This window comes from Mobula birostris, chromosome 1, assembly GCF_030028105.1.
Source record: "Mobula birostris isolate sMobBir1 chromosome 1, sMobBir1.hap1, whole genome shotgun sequence".
Lineage (NCBI taxonomy): Eukaryota > Metazoa > Chordata > Chondrichthyes > Myliobatiformes > Myliobatidae > Mobula > Mobula birostris.
This window is the reverse complement of record NC_092370.1, coordinates 81,897,762-81,920,880: the sequence shown is the minus strand read 5'-3', so window position 1 is coordinate 81,920,880 and position 23,119 is coordinate 81,897,762. Positions and strand designations below refer to the sequence as shown.

The 23,119-nt window shown below is 40.6% G+C and overlaps 1 protein-coding gene across 13 annotated transcripts in view; it reads right to left on the bottom strand.

Moving 5' to 3' along the window:
• LOC140197714 (intermembrane lipid transfer protein VPS13B-like) overlaps positions 1 to 23,119 on the bottom strand; it is a 1,066,299-nt gene that overhangs the window by 656,831 nt on the left and 386,349 nt on the right. Inside the window, exon 20 of one of the 13 annotated variants that reach the window (XM_072258187.1) lies at positions 10,614 to 10,713. The exons of 11 other annotated variants lie outside the window; for them this stretch is intronic. In XM_072258187.1, coding sequence (XP_072114288.1) covers positions 10,670 to 10,713 — 44 coding nt within the window. In that variant the 3' untranslated portion in view covers positions 10,614 to 10,669. Of the gene's footprint in view, positions 1 to 10,613; positions 10,714 to 14,134; positions 14,400 to 23,119 lie in introns of those variants that run through there. One more of the 13 variants, XM_072258196.1, reaches the window with a different exon arrangement.

The following is a 23,119-nucleotide window of genomic DNA, read 5'->3' as shown; positions in this document are numbered from 1 at the left end:
ACAATTGACTCCAACATCTTCCCAACCACTGAGGTCACGCTAACTGGCCTATAATTTCCTTTCTGCTGCCTCCCTCCTTTCTTAAAGAGTGGAGTGAATTTGCAATTTTCCAGTCCTCTGGATCTACGCCAGAGTCCAATGCTTTTTGAAAAATCAATACTGACGCTTCCACAAACTCAACCACTCCTCTTTCAGAACCTTAGGGTGCAGTTCATCGAGTCCGGGTGACTTATATATCTTTTGGCCTTTCAGCTTTTTTGAGCACCTTCTTCCTTGTAAGAGTAACTGCACTCACTTCTCATCCCTCACACCCTTCAACACCTGGCACAGGGCTAGTATCTTTCACAGTGAGGATTGATGCAAAATACTCATTTAGTTCATATGCCATCTCCTTGTCCCCCATTATTATTTCTCTGGCCTCATTTTTTAGCGGTCCTATATCCACTCTCAACTCTCTCTTTATTTTTATATACAGGTGTCTCCCGCTTTTCGAACGTTCGCCTTACGAAACCTCACTGTTACAAAAGACCTACATTAGTACCCTGTTTTCGCTATCAGAAGGTGTTTTCACTGTTACGAAAAAAAAGCAGCGCGCGATAAAAAAATCAGCATGCAAAAAAGATCAGCGTGCGCCCCGAGCAGCCGCTCTCCCCCGGATTCAGAATGGCATTGCTTTAACACGTGCCCGTGAGCAGCCGTTAGCAAGATGAGTTCTATGGTGTCAGAAAAACCTAAAAGAGCTCGTAAGGGTGTTACACTTAGCGTAAAACTAGACATAATTAAGCGTTTCGATCGTGGTGAACGAAGTAAGGACTAAGTGTGCTTGGCTTGTGGAAGGTGATGAAGATGATGTTGAAGAGGTTTTGGCATCCCATGACCAAGATCTGATAGACGAAGAGCTGATGCAATTGGAAGAGGAAAGGATAACAATTGAAACGGAATGCAGTAGCGAAAGTGAAGCAACTACGTGAGATTTTCGCTGCAATGATAAAGTACGACTTTAATTTTGAAAGGGTACGTAGGTTTAGGGGATATTTGCAAGATGGTTTGAGTCCTTACAAAGAACCAGGCCGCGGACAGATACTGTACCGATTCGCGGAGAATGCAGCAGTAGCCGGGAGGCACACAGCACATCTTTAAGAAAAAAGCCGAAATAAACATGCTAATTAATTAGGTGCCGCCCCACACGTAAATGTCGGCCCAGATCAAAAGTGATGCAATCCGCAATCGGCACTGATCTGGGCCAAAAATTACGTGCCGGGCAGCACCTAATTAATTAGCATGTTTATCTCGGCTTTTTTCTTAAAAGATGTGCTGGATGCCTCCCGGCTACCGCTGTACCCCTGCATGCTTCATAGTATCAGTTGGTGGCCCGGAGGGTGGGGGCAACTGCACCATCCAACCTGCGACGACTTAGTCTAACACACCATCATCAGTGTGCTCAGCGCTGAACCAATTCCGCTCAATGATACTACACTGTACATACATTATTTCTACTTTATATAGACTGTGTATTTTTACGTGTTATTTGGTATGATTTGGCAGCTTCATAGCTTAAAGGTTACTGGACAGCGCTTGCGCGTGTTTTTGCCAGCAGCGCTTGTGTGAGATTTTCGCTACGGAGAGCAGTGCAGTAATGATTGTGGAAAAGTATTTCTACTTTATGTAGGCAGTGTATTTATTATATCATTCCTGCTTTTACTATATGTTACTGTTATTTTAGGTTTTATGTGTTATTTGGCATAATTTGGTTATTTTTGGGTGTGCGAACACTCACAAAATTTTTCCATATAAATAAATGGTAATTGCTTCTTCGCTTTACCACATTTCCGCTTACGAACCATTTCATAGGAACGCTCTACCTTCGGATGGCGGGGGAAACCTGTACTTGAAAAAGCTTTTTCTATTCATCTTGATATTGTTTGCTAACTTGCTTTCATATTTAATCTTTTCCTTCCTAATGATTCTTTTAGTTGTTCTCTATAGGTTTTTAAAATCTTCCCAATCCTCTAACTTCCCACTAATTTTTACTTTGTTGTATGCACTCTCTTTTGCATTTACATTAGCTTTGACTTCCCTTGTCAGCTACGGTTGCACTATTTTGCCATTTGAGTATTCCTTTGTTTTTGGAATACATCTATCCTGCACCTTCCTCATTTTTCCCAGAACCTCAAGCCATTGCTGCTCTGCCATCATCCCTGCCAGCATCTCCTTCCAGTTTACTTTGGCCAACTCCTCTCTCATACCACTATAATTTCCTTTACTTCACTGAAATACTGTTACATCAGACTTTACATTCTCCCTATCAAATTTCAAGTTGAACTCAATCATATTCTGATCACTGGCTCCTAAGGGTTCCTTTACTTTAAGCTCCCTAATCGCCCCCGGTTCACTACATAACAGCCAATCCAATATAGCTGATCCCCTAGTAGGTTCAATGACAAACTGCTCTGAAAAGCCATCTCATAGGTATTCAACAAATTCACTCTTCTGAGATGCATTACCAACCTGATTTTCCCAATCTACCTACATGTTAAAATCTCCCATGACCACCACATCATTGCCCTTTTGCATTGTAATCTGTAGTCCACATCCCAGCTACTGCTGGGAGGTTAATATATAACTGCCATCAGGATCCTTTTACTCTTGCAGATTCTCAACTCAACCCACAAGGAGTCAACATCTTCCGATCCTACGTCACATCTTTCTAATCATTTAATGCCATTCTTTACCAGCAGAGCCATGCCACCTCCTCTGTCTACCTTCCTATCCCTCCTTTCAGCTGGAGGTCAGGCAGCGTCCATGAGAAATACTGGCATCCTTGGAAGCCTCTCACTTCCCCACAAATGTCTCCCTGATAACTTCCTGCAAGTTAACACTTCATCATCTCAAATAAGAATTATTTTTGGACTTGACACAGGAATTAAAAATGGTAATTTACAGTATGTTCTAAGTACAAAACTTTATCTGCACTGTTTTTCAGGCATTAAAACAGGTTTAGCATTCACCATTATGCTATTTCTCAAAGTTCTTTTAAGTCTTATAAATTTATTTAGTACCAGCTTCAAGTCAGCACCGCCAAGCTCCCTTGCATAAGCTCAATCTGTTTCAGCAATAGCAGCATTCAAGGGTGAAATATCCCTCAGTGGGTGCACTCCTCCTCATGGCTCGGACTTCAGGAAGCTGTTTATATCAAGTCACACTAAGTACAACTTACTTGCTATCAACTACAGGGTGGAAGTCTACTCAGGTGGTTTGTGGGTTGGGGGGTGTGTGGATGAGGTTGGCTGGAGAAAGTAAACAACATGCATGGGCTTCTGAAGAACAATTCGCACATTAAGTGACTGCACTGCGCTGGTTGTAATTCTGCCAGGAGTTTATAAGGGAGGTGCCTATAAGGGCATAAGTGCCCTCTACAAAGAGCCGCATTTCTAGGAGTCTTGTAATGCAGTCAGTGCACCTTCCAAGTGTGAAGACAAAAATCACATTTACTAAAGAGTGTCAACAAGTGCCACTGTGGGGCATCTCAGGACATCCAAAACCAAAATACTGCAAATGCTAGTAATTTGGGATGAGAAGAGGAAGTGCTGCAAACTCTCAGTAAGGCGGCAGCACCTTACCAGTTTTGGCATACTCTGGATGTCTCCAGCACTTTTACTATTTTAATGACAGCCTACAAGAACCTTAAAGCAGTACTTCTGAAGGGGAGTTTGGTATAGACATTTGTGCTTGTCTGAAAGGCAAACTCCAAGCATACATGATTGCAACAGAGTCATGGCTGATCTTTTAAATAATAGTTTCAGACTTCACTGTCACTAGAGACAAGTTCTTCAGTACATAGCAGCAATTAAATGCACTGCAAAACAATGATAAGTACTAGCATTAAAAAATAAGGTGTATCAGGTAGAATAGACAGGAGCCTTTTTTTGGCGAGGGGTTAGAGGGATATCTTGTGTCTTTGAATATCTTAATGCATATGTAGATGGATAGGTGAGAATGAGTACTGAAGGCAACCAGAAGATGAGCAATAATCTTACTGAATGGCAGAGGAGGTTTAAGGAGTTGAATGACCTATCCCTGCTCCTAACTTGTATAAACAGCCAACATTTCGGGCCAAGACCTTTCTTCAGGAGTCCTGAAGAAGGGTCTTGGCCCAAAATGTCAACAAATTATTCTTCTCCATCGATGTTGCCTGACCTGCTGAGTTCCTCCAGCACCTTCTGTGTGTTGCCATCTGTTGTCAACTGAAATAGTTCTTCTTTCGATAAATAAGAAATCTACAGTCAGCGTAGTAAATGACGTGCTTTCATGTCTTATTCCCATCCAAAAAAAAGTTGTCTCAGTTCAGATGAAATTATTCTTTTAATAGCAGCTCTAATAGAATTGAAAACCATTCCTTTAGATAACTTCCAGATACATCTAGATATTTATTTCATATTTTGAATCCAATGAGTTTTTGTGTACTTAAAACATATCTGAAAATAATTTTCGTAATTCCATAAAGGCTCCAGAGATTAGGACAACAAAGAGATGGTCATGGGAGGGAGTGGAGGGAATACAAATTTGCTTCGAGTCAGTGGACTGGGTTGTGTTCAAGGACTCACCTGTGGATCTGAATGAATACCCCAGAGTTGTCACAGACTATTAAAAAAAAGTCCTAGACAAGTGTGTCCCCACAATTCATTCAGAGTCTTCACCAACCAGAAGCCCTGGATGAACCATGAGATCTGCAATCTGCTGAGGGCCAGATCAGAGGTATTCGAGTTTGATGACCAGGAAAGTTACAAGAGGGCCAAGTACAATCTCTGCTAAGCCATTTCATGGGGGAAGTGGCTATTCCGGACTGAGCTCCAATCAATGAATCATGCTTGACAGGCCTTGAATGCTACTACTCCTACAAAGTGAAATCAAGAGACACCGGTGACAACCAAGCTTCGCTTCCAGATCAGCTCAATGCTTTCTATGCTGGCTTTGACTGTCAAACCATCATGAACTCCCACAGCCACCATTGACCTTGTAATTTCAGTCTCTGAGGCTGAAGTGCAAGCATCCTTCAGGAGGGTAAACACATGGAAATCATCCAGCCCAGATGGTAGTCTGAAGTACTTCAATTTTACTGGTGCATAAGAAGAATGTGGTAACTTGCCTCAATGGCTATTGTCCAGTTGTACTTACATCCATAGTGATGAAGTGTTTTGAGAGGATGATGATGAAACATATCAACTCCTGCCTGAGAAGCAACTTGGATCTGCTCCAATTGCCTACCGGCACAACAGGTCCACAGCGGATCCCATTTCATTGGCATTTCACTTAACTCTGGAACATCTGGACAGCAAAGACTACATTGACTTTACTGACCACTGCTTAGCATTCAGTACTATTATCCCCTCAAAACTAATTAATAAGCTTCAAGACCTTGGCCTCAGTACCTCCTTATGTAACTGGATCCCCGATTTCCTCACTTCCAGATCCCAATCAGTTCAGATTGGGAATAACATCTCCTCCACAATCTCCAATCAGCAAGGTTGCGTGATTAGTCCTTTACTCTACTCACTTTACACTTAAGACTGTGTGGCTAACTACAACTCGAATGTCATATTCGAGTTTGGTGCCAACACCACTGTCGTAGGCCAAATCAAAGGTGGTGACAAACCAGCACATAGGACGGAGAATGAAAATCTGACTGAGTGGTGCCGCCAACAACCACCTCTTACTCTATGTCAGTAAGGCCAAGGAGCTGATTATTAACTTCAGGAGGAGGAAACCGGAATTCCATGAATTAATCCTTATCAGAGGATCAGAGGTTGAGAGGGTCAGTAACTTTAAACTCCTTGGTGTTGTCATTTCAGAGGACCTGTCCTGGGCCCAGAACACAAGAGCAATTGTAAAGAAAGCAGGGCAGTGCCTCTACCTCATTAGGAGTCTGCAGACATCTACAACTCTGACAAACCTGTATAGATGTGCTGACTGGCTACATCACAGTCCGGTATGGAAACACTAAATCATAAACATGAGGAAGTCTGCAGATGTTGTAAATCCAAAGCAACACACACAAAATGCTACAGGAACTCAATGGGTCAGACTGCATCTATGGAAAGGAGTAGACAGCTGAGGTTTTGGGCCAAGATCCTTCTTCAGGACTTAAAAGGAAGGGGGAGACTCAGAATAAAGAGGTGGGAAGGGAAGGAGGCTAGATGGAAGGTGATAGGGGAAGCCAGGTGGGTGGAAAAGGTAAAGGGCTAGAGAAGAAGGAATCTGATAGGAGAATAAACCATGGGAGAAAGGGAAGGGGAAAGGGGCCCAGGGGGAAGTGATAGGCAGGTGAGAAGAGGTAAAAGACAAGACTAATGTGGAAAATCTTACAAAATGTAGTGGATATGGTCTAGTCTATCACAGGTAAAGGTCTCCCTACTATTGAGCACATCTACACTGAGCGATTTCACAGGAAAGCAGCACCCACCTTCATGGACTCCAACCACCCAGGTCTCGCTATTGCCTTCAGGAAGAAGGTACAAGGGCATCAGGACTCACACCACAAGCTTCAAGAACAGTTACTACCCCACAACTATCAGGTTCTTGAACCAGAGGGGATAACTTCATTCAACTTCACTTGTCCCATCACTGAACTGTTCCCACAAACTATGGACTCACTTCCAAGAACTCTTCATCTCATGGTTCCCAATATGTATTGCTCATTTATCAATATGATGATTCCCTCTTTTGTCTTCTGTTTTGTATTTGTATAGTTTGTTATCTTTTGCACAGTGGTTGTCCACTCTGTTGCTGTGGTCTTTCATTGTTTCTATTATGGTTATTGGATTTATTGAGTCCAACAAGAAAATTAATCTCAGGGTTGTCTATGGTGACATATATGTACTTTCATAATAAATTTACTTTGTACTTTGGAATTGAAATGTTGTTAATGACCCAAAATTGAAATAAAAACAACTAGCTATAATGATGAAAAGAATACTATCTGATTGTCATAAATACCCATCTGCCTCAGTCAAGTTATTCTGGGGTAGAAAATCAGTCATGCTTTCCCATCTGGAGTGGTCCAGATGATTATAGAACCACAGCAAATGCAATTTTCCTTAAAACGTCCCCAGAAAAGGCCTATGCTAGAGAACAATGAGGAATGTGAAGTAACTGTTGACATTGTCAGCGATACCCAATTCCCAAAAGTAAATTGTTTGTTAGAATAGCTATACGAGCTCAGATCATCACTGACTACATCATCAGTAATGCTGTGTTCTTCCCCCACACAATTAGCAGAAGATTCCACAGGATTACTCGGTACTGCAGTGAGTTCAACATTACACAAAGATCCCAGCACGGGAGGACCTCTAACGAAGTTTATTTCCTGGCTTTCAAAGAGATGTGAATTGAGAGACGTACCGATACCAATGTTGCGATTCCTCACCTCAAACAACTCAATGCACCGGGGTAAATCTGTCTGATATGTGCACATTATGACATCTATTTTAATACCAATTTCACATTGCTTGTGAATTCTGAAATCATCAGATCCATAGAATTGTTTTATAGCTGATAACAAATTGATAAAGAAATAATTACAGTTAAGCAACCTATTCATCAAAATTTATGTAAATCAAAATATTGTACAGAAAAGGGCAGAATACCCAACTCTGAAATAAACATAAATAGCATATGTACATCCAATTATCCCCACTTGCTCTAACTTAGTTTACCTGCCAATTCCATTTGATCTGATCATACCATCCTTTAAGAGTATTCGTAAAATAATCAGAAACCAGTGTTCATCAAGCAATACTCCTTCATTGAAATTAGATCAATTAAAACTTAAGCAAATCACTTCAAATATACAACATATTTCAACCAACTATTTAACAGACACACTAAAGATAACAAAGTATGTCATAATCCGAGTTACAAAATCATAGGGGCAGGTGAAGTGATGATGGCGCTAAATGGCAACTCCTTTGCTTGCATCTTCGGAAACAGCTCTACTTCTATCTTTAATATCTCTATTTTTCCCTTTCAGGGTTCTTTTGAAGACCTTGGCCTGGAGTTACATGCTAACTACGGTTCTTTGCAGGAATGGGACCTGCTCTCAGGGTTTCACAACTGACCATTGTTTGGCATGCCAAGGGATCAGCATTGGAGGAATAGGATCTCGGCTTCTGGAGACAGGCAGATTGAAGGTTGGTGTCCCGGACTGGTGTGTTCGTGGGAGCTGGAATACCTTTGGCTGGGTGCCCAGAGACCTTTCGGCACAGAGCTTGAGAAAAGTGACGCAATGGAATTTTAACATCGTAAACCAGCGAGTTGTTTGTTATGTGTCCTCTCTTGCTGTGAAACAGAGTCATCTCTTTCTCCTTTATTAGGGGGGGAGAGAGAGAGAGAGAGAGCCTGTGGTGTGTCGAATGCCGGGGGAACAATGTAGTCTTTGGAGTATTGCAAGTCTGTGTCTTTAATGTTGCTTTTGCTGCACGCTTGAGTGCTCGGTGATGGGTGCCGATGCTTTTTTTTTGCCAGTGGGGGGAGGGAGGGGAGCTGGGAGAGACTTTGGGGTTCTAACATTTAACTGTCATTCATTCTTTGGGGTACTCCTCTGTTTTCGTGGATGGTTGGAAGAAAAAGCATTTAGAATGTACACTGTACACATTTCTCTGACATTAAGTGCACCTTTGAAATCTTTGAAAAATAAATGGATGCTTTTGATTGTCAACTTCTTGGCACCCCGCTGAACAGAGCAACATTGTGTACAGGCAATTCTGCACTATTCGTGTCAAGCTGCAATAACAATTTCTCAAGCATGTCACGAAAAAGCAATTAACACCATTACTGGGGCCACTTATAATAAGTAATATGACCTCCCATTATTAGTCAAATGTACCTAAAAAAAATCCATTGCACTGTCCTTTTCATATGATAAAATCCAACTCAAGAAAATTATTCTGAAAAGAAATGGACTGATAACTTAGGAGGCAGCAGCTGCCCAGATTGATAAGTTTAGGCAGTAATTAGATTTATCCTAAGTTCTTGTTCCATATTCAGTCACTGCCAGTAGCTGCTGGGGGAAAAAAAAAAATTCCAGCTGCTCAGAGGCCAATGTCAGAGCTTTCCTGTCTGCAACATTCCACATTTCCCAAGATTTCCAAAGCTATATCTAGGCTATTGTTGCTTATTATAAACAATTACATTAAACAGACCAACAAATACAGGTTGCCTTATGAATTACTGAGCAACCAACATAACTACACAACTGCAATGGTCCAACTACTTATTTTTCCTGATTTCTTCATAAGAGAGTTAAATACTCAGCATTTTTCCACGTCATTCATTAAAGTAACCATTATTAGGAGCAAAGACGGGTTTGCATTGGCATTATTGTCGCATAACTCTATTGTTCCAAAATGATCAATAAAATGACTTAATTCAATAATAAAATTATTTGCAGGTGATGTACTTTATACTTTATTGTCACCAAACAATTGGTACTAGAATGTACAATCATCACAGCTATATTTGATTCTGTGCTTCACACTCCCTGGATTACAAATATTAAATATTAAAAATAGTTAAATCAGTAAATATTTAAAATTTAAATTATAAATCATAAATAGAAAATGGAAAAATGGGAAGTAAGGTAGTGCAAAGAAACCGAGAGGCAGGTCCGGATATTTGGAGGGTACGGCCCAGATGCTGGTCAGGATGTTAAAGTTATGTTACAAGAAATCTGCATAAAGCCAATAAAAATTAACATTTTCAATTATCTTAATTGTTTCTATTTTTAAATACTCATATCAGCATGTTTCTTTTTATCAAATATCATTTAACTTCAAAGGCAGCTCTACTTTTCACAGATTGCAATGCTCAGACTAACTATTTTGAATCCCTTTTAGTGCGCTTTTGCCTCATGAATTGATTGATACTTATGCAGTTCTACCAAGACAGCATTCTCTTTAACACAGCAGAGTATTATGCCTCATCTTTCTACGTTAATCATCAACCACCCTATTCCACTCCAAAACCTCACACTAGTACACAGCACTGCAAGCTGCCCTTGCTTGATTCTAATCCCCTATTTGACCACAGCAAAGTAGCTCCAGCAATGGTTCTTTTATCCACCCCAAAATGATTACCCAATAAAATGAATAATTCGGTGCTTCCCAGCAATCATCTTTAAACAGAGTCACCTTCTGCTTGATTCCATCTACAGCTAGCACTCCATCATCTTTTCTGATCCTCCGTGTTGTAAGATTGGATGAAGCAGTATCTTCTCTGGACACAGATTCATAAAGCAATACAGCAAGGATATAGGCCCATCGGTCCAATAAGTCCATGCCAATCATGATGCCCACACAGCTCGTCTCAATTTCCTGCATTCCGCCCATAAGCCCTGCCCCTACATGTAACTATTCCAAGTGCTTCTTAAATGGCACTATTGTACCTACCTCCAATAAGTCTTCCATATATTCACCACCCTTAGCAAGTAAAACTTACCATTCCATCCTCCACAGTACATCGACTATTGAAGCCCTTGAATACTTCATTTCAAAACTAATGGCACTCATGGCTTCATACCCATGTTGGCAATGAGCCAATCTGATTATGTAATTTCATTCCAAGCATTCAGAGTGCTGTGAATTGCTGCACTTGTCTCAGAAAAGATGTTATGATGTTAAACTACAGCCACGTCTGTCCCCTCAGGTGGATAGTGAAGACCTAGATGGCATAATACAAAGCAAAGTGGAAGAGTACTCCTGGAGCTTTGACCAATATTCATGCCACAACTAACATCAAAATTACACGTGACCTTGTTACTCATTTAATTTCTGCTTCTTTTAAGTTCATTATTCACAACTTGTCTGATGCACTCCATAGCTTACCATAGTGTGATTACATTTCAGAAGTACTTCCTTAATTGCATTATATTTAATAATCTTCTAAAGTGCTATAGAAAGTGTTGTCTGGTACAATTTGTTGTTTTACTAAAAATGAAAATGATGAAGCAGCATCAGCGACAACATATTCAACTTTAAATATAAGCACACTGATAATGCATTTCCTTTATAATATGACCCACAAAGAATATCAATTTATGAATTAGCTGCAGAATTTTTCTGAGCAATTGTGTAGATTATATGTATTTCAGTAATTTTAAATAAAGGCAGCGATATACAATGATACTTAGTCAATTCTTCTGTGATATCTCACTTATGAGAAATGAATATGACAAACATGAGTATGTAACTTGCACCTTAGTGTTTTGTTGGTTATAGTCATTTTACACATTTTTGATTTATTAAAATTTTGATTTTAAAGTCAGAAATATTGCTCCTGAACAGAATTTGCACAATCCAAGCAAAAAATTTGCAATGACAGGCATACTAAAATACTATACTTTTATACAGATATTACCCTCCCAACAAATTGCCTCAGCAGCAATCAGCAAACACAGTTTGTAAAAACAAGACACTGCAGATGCTAAAATCTGGATCAACTCAGCAGATCAAGCAAAGGGATGGTTATCTTTCAGGTTTCCTCTTTGCCTCTAAAGATCCCACTTGACCCACTTAGTTCTTCCAACAGATTTCGTTTTAAATCTATTTTTAATAGTAGTAGAATGAAAATCACGAGGTGTTTACTAGAAAGCTGAAATCACACAGAATTTATTTAAAATATACTGTTTGCTGAGAAGAATTAGATGCAACATACACCACTGGAAGCAATGCTAAAAGGAGAGCAAGAACAGAGGGATTGAGTATATCTGCATGTTTTATTGGAAGTGGCAAAGCAGGTTGATAAGTTGTTAGAAAACCATGGGGAGGATGCTCGGCTTCCCCTTGTACATATCTACTTGCAGTTCAATTTAATTTCTTCTTGTGAGTTTCACATTCTCTGGCTGAAAAAGTTTCCCTATATTTTCTTTGCACTTAACTTGTATGGTCAGCATCTAGCTTCATTTTACCAATACTGTTTATGCCCATTATCGTTAAAATTATCAGCAGCAGATCCCTTTACAATCTCCTCTCCTCCAAGGAGAACAACCTCAGAGCTGCAAATTACCCTCATAACTAATATACCTCAACTCCAGAATCATTTTGGGGAATTCCTTCTGCACCTTCTCCAAAAAAGTTTGCATTGCTCCTAAAGTAGTTTTGTTTCACAGGTTCATCACAACCCCCTTTCGCACACATTCTGGCTCTGAAGCAAATTATAAATGTAAATATCTGAATCTTATAACTTAGAAAAAAGTTACATTACCACAGAGTTACAACACAGAAACAGGTCCTTCAGCCTACTGGTTCCACACCAATCCTCAACTATCCATTACATTAACCCAACATTAATCCCATATTTATATTCTACTCAAACACGAGGAAATCTGCAGATGCTGGAATTTCAAGCAACACACATAAAAGTTGCTGGTGAATGCAGCAGGCCAGGCAGCATCTCTAGGAAGAGGTACAGTCGACGTTTCGGGCCGAGACCCTTCATCAGGACTAACTGAAAGAGCTAGTAAGAGATTTGAAAGTGGTAGGGGCAGGGGGAGACCCAAAATGATAGGAGAAGACAGGAGGGAGAGAGATGGAGCCAAGAGCTGGACAGTTGATTGGCAAAAGGGATATGAGAGGATCATGGGACAGGAGGCCCAGGGAGAAAGAAAAGGGGAGGGGGGAAGCCCAGAGGATGGGCAAGGGGTATAGTGAGAGGGACAGAGGGAGAAAAAGGAAAGAGAGAAAAAGAATGTGTGTATATAAATAAATAAATAAATAATGGATGGGGTACGAGGGGGAGGTGGGGCATTAGCTGAAGTTTGAGAAGTCAATGTTCATGCCATTAGGTTGGAGGCTACCCAGACGGAATATAAGGTGTTGTTCCTCCAACCTGAGTGTGGCTTCATCTTTACAGTAGAGGAGGCCGTGGATAGACATATCAGAATGAGAATGGAACGTGGAATTAAAATGTGTGGCCACTGGGAGATCCTGCTTTCCCTGGCGGACAGAGCGTCAACTGTCCAGCTCTTGGCTCCGTCCCTCCCCCTCCTGTCTTCTCCTATCATTTTGGATCTCCCCCTCCCCCTACCACTTTCAAATCTCTTACTAGCTCTTCTTTCAGCTAGTCCTGACGAAGGGTCTTCGCCCGAAACATCGACTGTACCTCTTCGTATAGGTGCTGCCTGGCCTGCTGCGTTCACCAGCAACTTTTATGTGTGTTGCTTTCTATTCTACTCATTTTCAGCAGCTCCCTCAGATTCTACCACTTATTTACACACTAGAAGCAACTCCCGGTGGCCAATTAACCTTCCAGCATGTATATTTATGGAGAGTGACTGAAACTGAAGCACTCAGAAGGTTGCTCATATAATCATATAATGCAATTTACCAAATTTAAATTAAGATAGTATAACATTCAGAGTCCATATTCCCTCAAGCTGCTTCTATGGTAAATTGATCAAACCAAAAGTTCATAACCAACATCTTTTAAAATTTGTTCTGCTTTCCATGTATTTTTATTAAATGTTATATTTTTGATGACATGATCAAAGGGAGAGCATGCAAACTCCACAAAGGCATTACCTGAGGTTAGGATCAAACCGTAGTCTCTGGCACTGTGAAGCAGCAGCTCTACTAGCTGTGCCACTGTACCAGTCTAGCTGCATTCTTGTACAACACTATTGCTTCTTACCACCTCTGGCAGTGAAATGAAATTAAATGTATTTGCAAATCACTTTTCAATGACTGCTGGGTGAATCAAATGAGTGTTACTGCATGCATACACACTACAGTTTAAAAAATCAACACTATGAAGAAAGCATAGCAAAAGTCAGCGCATCCAACAAAAAAGTTCATCATGATTCTGAACCTTCTGAAACAGAAAAAAGTTAAGAACATTGCTGGGACACAGCTCATGAAGCATGCAATGATTTAAGACTATTCTGTACATCACCTACTTGGTTAGGTTCCTACCTCCCACTGGACTTGTAATCATTCTTATAGACTAACAAAAGGGCTTTTAAAGTAATTATGTGTTCAAGTGTGGTCCCATACAAGCTACAAAGTAATAAAAAGGATCCTGTGACTTTTTCCTCATAATCCCACTTACCATATTTAAATTAAGATAGTACAGAATTCAGAGCCCATATTCCCACAAGCTGCTGCTATGGTAAAGAGATCAAACCAAAGGTTCATAACCAACATCTTTAAAATTTGTTCTGTTTTCCATGTATTTTTATTAAATGTTACATTTTTAAATCTTACAGTTCTGACAAAGGCATAAATCTTTGACAGCTGCTGCTTTCCTCTGCAAACACATGTACTTTCTTCTTAAAATCTACCATCATAAAATCCCACTGGACCAGGTCAGCAGAACACCTGCAATTCTTCATTCAGTTTACAGCAAAAAGTCTAAAACGAAAAGTAACATTAATTGTTTCAGTATCCTGCTACAGTTACATTTTTCACAAATTCCTATGAACAAATGCTACAAGCATGATATCATCCAGGCAACTCTGTCATCAGGAGGATAATTTTACCCCCCTCCCTTAAACAGAACTCCAGTGGGAGCAAGTAGAAAAACTGGCAGCAATTACAAAACAACAGCACTTGATACAATCTCGGGGGAAACCTGAGGAAACATGCCACAGCAAATTAGAATAACTTTCACAGATACTTAATTGAGGATATCATCATTGCTATGGTACTTGACATGTTTGGATTTAAGATAATAATCATACATTTATATATTGTTTCTTTCCACACAGTTCTTTCTGCTTTTATAGTTTTTGCTAAAGGGTGTGTAACTGGTAAAGATTAAGGGACTGGGCGGAGTAGAGATTGAATTAATAGGCCAATTAAACTGCATTATGTCTGGGTTGGAACACTAAATGAGCAATTGGACTGTTTCCGGAGCTTTTGGTCAATTGTTGTGTAGCAACCATTAGACTCAATAGATCCCACTTTTCCAAAAGTCACTTTTATTGAATCCCCAAGCCTACCACCTTCCCATTGTCACATTCAACATTTTCTTCAATCCATCTGCTACTCTGGTCATAACCACTGCACCTAGAAATTTACTCCAGCTGTCATTCACTTTTTCAAAGCAGCATGTTTCATTGCTTGCCCAAAGCATTCTTGTATTACTGTGAAATTGTGGAACAAATTACTATGACAGGTTTTTAAAAAGGGTGAGATGAGTACCAATCCATAAAAACGGGATTCCAATCTATTAAGGAAAGAATTTGCATTGATATCGGACCAATTGAAAATCCAAAAGCTGTTCATGATCTTGACCATATCACTTCCCATCCAATCTCCTGAAAAAAATGCTATTCCCTTTTCTCAGTTCCTTCATCTCCGCCACATCTGTTCCAAGGACGCGACTTTCTATTCCAGGACATCAGAGAACAGGGTTCCATTCCCTCCACTATTAATGCTGCACTCACCTACAAGTCCTCCATTTCCACACTCACCCCATCTTCCCACAGCTGTAAAAGTGATAAGAGTTCCTCTTGTGCTCATCACCCCACCAGCCTCCACACCTTCTGCTATCTCCAAAAGGATTCTACCACTAAACATATCTTTACCTCCCTCTCTGCTCCCCCCCCACCCCCACTTTCTGCAGAGATCGCTCCCTGTGCAATTCCCTTGTCCATTTGTTCCTCTCCACCAATGTCTCTGCTGGCACTTATCCCTGTAAGCTGCCCAAGTGCTACATCCACCCGTATAATGCCTTCCTCACCTCCATTTATGGCCCCAAACAGTCCTTCCAGGTGAGGCAACACTTCATCTGTGAATCTGCTGGAGTTGTCTATTTTGTCCAGTGCTCCAGATGTGGTCTCCTCTACATTGATGAGACCTGCTTAAATTGGCAGACTGTTTCGTCAGGCACCGCTTCATCATCCACCACAAGTAGGACTTCCCAGTGGCCAAATATTTTAATTCCCATTCCCATTCTGACGTGTTGGTCCAGGTCTCCTCTTTTGCCAAGATGAAGTCACCCTCAGAGTGAAGAAGCAACACCCTATATTCCATCTGGGGAGCCTCCAACCTGAAGGCATGAATATCAATTTCTCCTTCCAGTAAAATTCCCACCTCTGACATTTCATCTCTTCTCACCTATTACTTCTGGGTTCCATCTTCCTTCCCTTTCTCCTATCTGATTCCTTCTTCTCCAGCTCTTGACTTTTCCCATCCACCTGACTTCACCTATCACCTTCCAGCTAGCTTCCTTCCCCTCCCCCCACCTTTTTATTCTGGCATCTTCCCCCTTCCTTCTCAGTCCTGAAGAAGGGTCTCAGCTCAAAACATTGACTGTTCGTTCATTTTCATAGATGCTGCCTGACCTGCAGAGTTCCTCCAGCATTTTATATGTATTGCTTTGGATTTCAAGCATCTGCAGACTTGCTCGTGTTCATGATCAAAAAGTTGTTTCGATATCAGAATTTCTTCTATAGTAATTTAAAAGACTATCTTTTGCACAGGTTGTGGGGGTGCTACAGAAAATAGTGGAGACGAGTACAAAAATTTGCTAGATGGATCACTGAACTGAAAATAAACTATTGCGACTAAACAAGTCTACTGTTATGATAAAGTAACCACTTAGTTTGTTCCAAACCCACAGCTCATCCTTACCATAATTGGTAATATCCAACATATGGTTTAACTGTACCATATTTTGAGGAATAGCACAGCAGAAAGGAGAAGTGAGGAAAAGATATTAAATCTTCTGGTTTAAGATGGTGCTGGTGAAGCTCAGCGACTACTTGCTGGTGGCAAATAAAATAAAGAAAACAACTGAATACTTTATTAATCACACTTTCTTCTGCTAAACGATCCCTGCAAACAATAGCCTGTATCTTCCCTGTTAGAGTTGAGCTCTTGAACCGCCTATACAACCTGGCATTTTTGCGGTGGGAACTGAAGCCTCGAAGGTGCAGGTCATTGTGGTGAAGTATATTCAGGTCTAAATGAGGCACAGGACCTGGCCAGAGAGAGGGGAATGAGCCAAAGTTTGGCCTTTGCTGGAGCAAACTTAGAAGCAATTCGATGTGGCAGAACCAAGGCGAGGTTCTGGGTCTGAGAGCTTGGAACAGCCTGAGGTTTGGATGATTTAAGCACCAGGCCAGATTGAAACGGGCAGGGTGTTGAGGCCGGAAGCGGGCATCGGGCTGGTGTTCAGCTCACTATTTGGTGAGGCTTACTCATCTCTGCACTGAACTTCAGCTTGCTGCCCTGCGAGGTTGATTTGTCTCTGCACTGAACTGAGGTGATGGCCTGCAACTAGTTCACTTCCATTGAAATTCAGTTCTGAATGCTATTTGCATACTTTTATTATTTGCACAATTTGTTTTTTTTTCTCTCAACTGATTGGGTGTTTGAGTCTTCTTTTGTTTGACCGGATTCTATCGAGTTTCTTTGTTTTGTGGCTGACTGTAAGGAGACGAATCTCAAGGTTGTATAATGTATACATACTTCGATAATAAATGTACTGGGAACTTTGAAAATTAGCAAAAATTTACAAATATTAAAAAGCTACAGCTTATAATTTGGCTAGGGCTCAGTTAATGTGCTTAAATGCTATAAAATTTATGAATGGTCCATGAACCCATGAACATTACCTCATTTTTGCACTAATTATTTATTCTGTAGTTAAAGTAATTTAATGTCTTTGCACTGAACTGCTGCAGCAAACACCAAATTTCACATCAAATAAGAAAGTGATAATGATTCTGAAATTTGTCAGGAACTAGTTTAAACTGCTTAATTTTCCGTATGTAACTGACATTAACTGCTACATTTATTGGAGTCAAAGATCCTGCTAATGGCCCTGTTGTGAGAAGTTAAATAATGCTTCTGTATTGCAGTTCTTCATACTACTTCAATCAAGCATATCATTCTCTGCATCAGATTTCCATTCACAACCGGTGACCTGCAGCTAAAAAGGTTGGGCAGCCTACAACGCAGAACATTTAACCACTATCAAGGTAAGATTGCGATATTATGTTCAATAAATCTATGGAAAAAGTAACCTTGCAAACTGCTTATTGTAATTAACATCCAACAAAAAGTCATCAATACTTTTCAGAATAAGAAAACCTGCAACCAACCTGGTCTGGCTGATGTATAACTACTGTTTCAAAGTGACATGGCTGACTTTTAGAGCCCTCTAAAAACCAGCAGCGAGCTAGATGCAGCAAAATATAACCAACGATCAGTAAAACCTTTGGGTATCTTAAAGAGGTTTACAAAATTATCAGAATCGGATTTAATATTACCAGCATATGTCATGAAATTTGTTGTTTTGCAGCAGCAGTACTTTGCAATATATAGTAATAAAACCAATAAATAACAATGTGAAGTATATATAAAAATAAATGAAATAAGTGTGTGCAAAAAGAGAGGGAAACATACTAAGGAGATACTTGTGGGTTCACTGTCCATTCAGGAATCTGATGGTGTTGGGGAAGAAGCTGTTCCTGAAGACAGTCACAGAGTCCCTCTCCCTCTCCCCCCACCTCTCTCTCCCTCCCTCCCCTTCCTCAGAGATGTTGACAGGCAGGAACTCAAAATTGCTCACACTCTCCACTGATGACCCCTCAAAGAGGACTGGTGTGTTCTATCACTTCCCCTTCCTGAAGTCCACAATCAATTCCTTGGTCTTAGTGATGTTGAGTGCAAGGTTGTTGTTGTGACACCACTCAACCAGCTGACCTATCTCACTCCAGTACACCTCGTCGTCACCATCTGAAGTTGTGCCCAGTAGTTGTGTCATCAGCAAATTTATAGATGTCTTTTAATCTGTACCTAGCTACACAGTCGTGGGTGCAGAGAGAGCAGAATAGTGGGCTAGGCACACATTCTTGAAGTACACCAGTGTTGTCAACAAGGAGGAGACGTTACTTCCAATCCACACAGACCGTGGACTCCCTCTGAGGAATCAAGGATCCAGTTGCAGAGGGAGGTACAGAGGCCATGTTTTGGAGATTGTTGATAGAAACTGAAGGTATGATTGAGCAGTAGTCAATAATCGGCAGCCTGAAGCAAGTATAACTATTTCCAGGTGATCCAAGGCCTCATGGAGACCCAGTGAGATTGCATTGCTGTAGACCTATTGTGTCAATATGCAAATTCCAGCAGGTCCAGGTCCTTTCTGAGACAAGAGTTGATCTAGCCATGACCAATTTCTTAAAGCACCGCATCACAGTGGATGCGAGTGCCACTAGGCGGTAGTTGTTGAGGCAGCTCACCCTGTTCTTCTTGGGCATTGGAATGGTGTCGCTCTTTTGAAGCAGGTGGGTACCTCTGACTGCAGCATGAGAGAATGAAGATGTCCTTCAACACTTTCAATAGTTAATTGGCACAGGCTTTTAGAGCTCTTCCAGGTACACCATCAGGCCCCTCTTGTTCTGACATCCACTTCCGGGACAGAGATCACCGGGTCACCGGATGCTGCAGGGATTCACACAGATGCAGCTTTATTCTCATCTGGGAGTGAAGCATCTCTGCCATTCATGTTGTTAGGTTTCACTTTGTAGGAAGTAATGGCCTGCAAAAAATGCCAGAGCTGATGTGCATCTGATTCTGTCTCTAACCTCAATTGGAATTGTATTTTCATTTTTTCCATAGATCATACACAGACTTCTTGTAAAGTTCTGGATCACTGGTCTTGAATGCAACGGGTCTAGCCATCAATAGACTACGAATCTCCTGGTTCATCTGCTGTTTTTGATTTGGGTATGTCCGGTATGTTCCCAGAGGCACACATTCATCCACACAGATTTTGATGAAGTTGATGACAACTGTAGCATATTCATTCAGACTCGAAGATGAATCTCTAAATAATCCACCGTGCACCACAGTGGGATAGCAGTTAGCATGATGCTGTGACAGTTCGGGGCATTCCAGAGTTCAAGTTCAATTCAGGCACTGTTCTGTAAGGACTACTTTAACACTTCCGTATGTACTGTCACTCCTGTGCCTAGCATCACTTTATAGACATATAATCAATCTATGTATACAAGCTATCTTAGGTATTTATATTTATTGTGTCTTTTTATTGTTGTGCTCTTCTTCGTATTGTGTTTTTTTGTGCTGCGTCGGATCCGGAGTAAGAATTATTTCATTCTCCTTTACACTCGTGTACTGGAAATTACATTAACCAATCTTTTTTTTTGTGTGTGCGTGCGTGTGCGTCTGCGTGCATGCGTCCCTGTGCGATGTTGGCGGGATGATATCTTTTTCATGCCTTTACAAGGTGCGGAGCGAGAGAGAGAGACTGTGTGGTGCACCACTCCTCATACAGACATTTTGTAGTATTTTACCCTTTTATTTTACAAGGTCGAGTTGCGATCTCAACTCTCAAACCGGCATGGATGGAAAGCGTACTTGGGAGCGGACCCGAATGGGTTCGAACCCGGGAATCTCCATTCCAGAGTCTGGCGCTGATGTCATTGCACCACCAGCCGGCCCCGACATTAACTGATCTTAAATCTTGAAATCTAGTGTATGTTTTAGAACACTAAGAGTACAGCATAGGAATAGGTCATTTGGCCCACAATATTGTGCCAAATTAATTAAACTAGTAATTAACAACCCACTAAACCAGTCCTTTCTACCTACACAAGACCATATTCCTTCATTCATTCCATATTTATGTGGCTATTTGAGAGGCTCTAAAGACCCTCTATTTTATTTGCCTCTACTATCACCTTGGCACACCTGGCATCCTGCATAATAAACTTCTGCCGCACATCTCTTTTGAACAAACTCACTCTCACCTTAAATGCATGCCCTCTAATATTAAACATTTCGACCCTGCAAAGACGATACAGCTGTTTATTCTACGTAAACTGCTCATAACCTTACAAATTCTTTATCACGTCTTCTTCAGCCTCTACCACTCCAGAGAAAACAACCTAAAAGTCTTCCATTCAATCAAAGCCACCTCCTGGGTTTCTGCATCCACTTTCATTTAGGCAACCAATCAGCCGTTACTGGGCACTTCTTCCCTCCTTCTTCCTGCCCAATCGTAGTACAGATTAAATGGTGATCAGGACTTCCACAGACTGTCAACAATTCCTTTCCTCCTATGGATGCTGCTTGATCCACTGAGTTCCTCCAGCAGATTCCTTATGAGGTCTACAATATTCTCTCTCATTCACCCCCTTTATGGATGTCGAGTGCAAGTTTTCCTAATGAACAACGCTAAAATTATAACCTAGACTATAAGACATAGGAGTATTGGTCTATTCAGTCCATCGAGTCTGCACCACCATTCCATCATGGCTGATCTATTTCCCTCTTAACCGCATTCTCTGACAAGATCTGCCTTCTGGTGAGCAGAACATGTGGTATTCAAGAAAAAGTCCAAACAAGAACATTATAATGATATCAGATGAATATAATCTCAGATTTATACTTGACTAATTTGGCACTATAGCCTAACATTCCATTGTATCTATTGATTACTGCTTTTCCACATTTGGCCACAGTAAGTGTTAAGTTTACCATCCGTCCAGATGTCATCCCACCTATCCTCTAGTTAGTCAAACTCCATTGATTCAGTATTTTTTGTGCAGTACAAGAGGCTGCATATAATTCTCATTTATGGATCTTCATGCTTGGATTTTCATCTCCAAAAATTGTGTCCATGAATCAATCTTGTCCAGATCCCTCGTGTCATTTTGAGTGTTTCACCACATTCTACCAGCCCTCCTACATTTGAGATTGCGAGAATTGAATTCAATTATTTGCAGTTTTGAATCTACTTATTCAATCATTGATTCAATAACAGAAAACAAGCATCCTCTATATATCAGTGCATCTCTGCAGCCCAAAACCACAATCCCTATATGAAAATTTAAAAAATACAGATGCTGAAAACTGAAATAATATAAAATACAGAAATTAGTACAATAATTTATTGTTGCCACATTTATTGAAGTACAGTGAAAATCTTGCATTGCAAAGTGTTCATACAGATAATTTCACTGAAGTAAACAAGAGCAAAGCACAGAATAAATGGTTGCAGTTATACAGAAATACAGTGCATGTCAACAGTGAGATTTAAGGTCATAATGAGGGAGATTATGAGGTCAAGAGTCAATTTTATCATACTAGGGAACCATTCAATAGTCTGATAACAGAAAATTTCCAGCAATTCCATCTGTAGGGAAATCTACTATAACCCAGAAAGCAATGTAAAAACTACATTTGTTGAAGGTTTATCCTTTTAAATGGTGTCATCTTTAACTCAATCCAAAGGCAAGCAAAGGTGGAGATGTGGATAGAGAAATCTTTTTTAACATGGAGATAATTATATTTTACTGTGCATTTCTCTCTTAGAAATATCCCTCATATTCTATAATTACTTTTCCAGAATAAAATAAATCTTATTGATTATTATCAGGCTGTGATTAAAGCTCCATTGCTGCTCTATCTAGAAAATACAAAGTAAATTTCAGACTAGATGAGCAAAATATCCTATTAAATTACTACAAACATATGTGTAGTAGTCTTTCAAAGCTGCCCTCGCTATTCATCAACAATAACCATCTCGTAGTTCTCCTAAAAGAGATTTACAAATTTCAGACGGAACTCTGTTCTATTCTTTTCAAGGAGCAGTGCCTCAGAAAGGTGGCATCCATTATTAAGGGCATGCCTTCTTATTGGTACCATCAGGAAGGAGATACAGAAGCCTGAAGGCACACACACCTAGTGATTCAGGAACAGCTTCTTCCCCCTCTGCCATCTGATTCCTAAATGGACATTGAACCCATGAACACCACTTCACTTTTTTTTGCAACACACACAGAATGCTGCAGGAACTCAGCATGGCATGCATCATCCATGGAAAAGAGTACAGATGATGTTTCGGGCTGAGACCCTTCATCAAGACCGGAGAAAAAGAAGACAAGGAGTCAGAGTAAGAAGGTGGAGGGGAGGAAGAATCAAGGTGATAGGTGAAACCAGGAAGGGAGAAGGAATGAAGTAAAGAGCTGGGAAGTTGATTGATGAAAGAGATACAGGGCTGGAGAATGGGGAGTTTGATAGGAGAGATCAGATGGCCATGAAATAAAGAAAATGGGGAGGAGCACCAAAGGAAGGTGATGGCCAGGTAAGGAAAT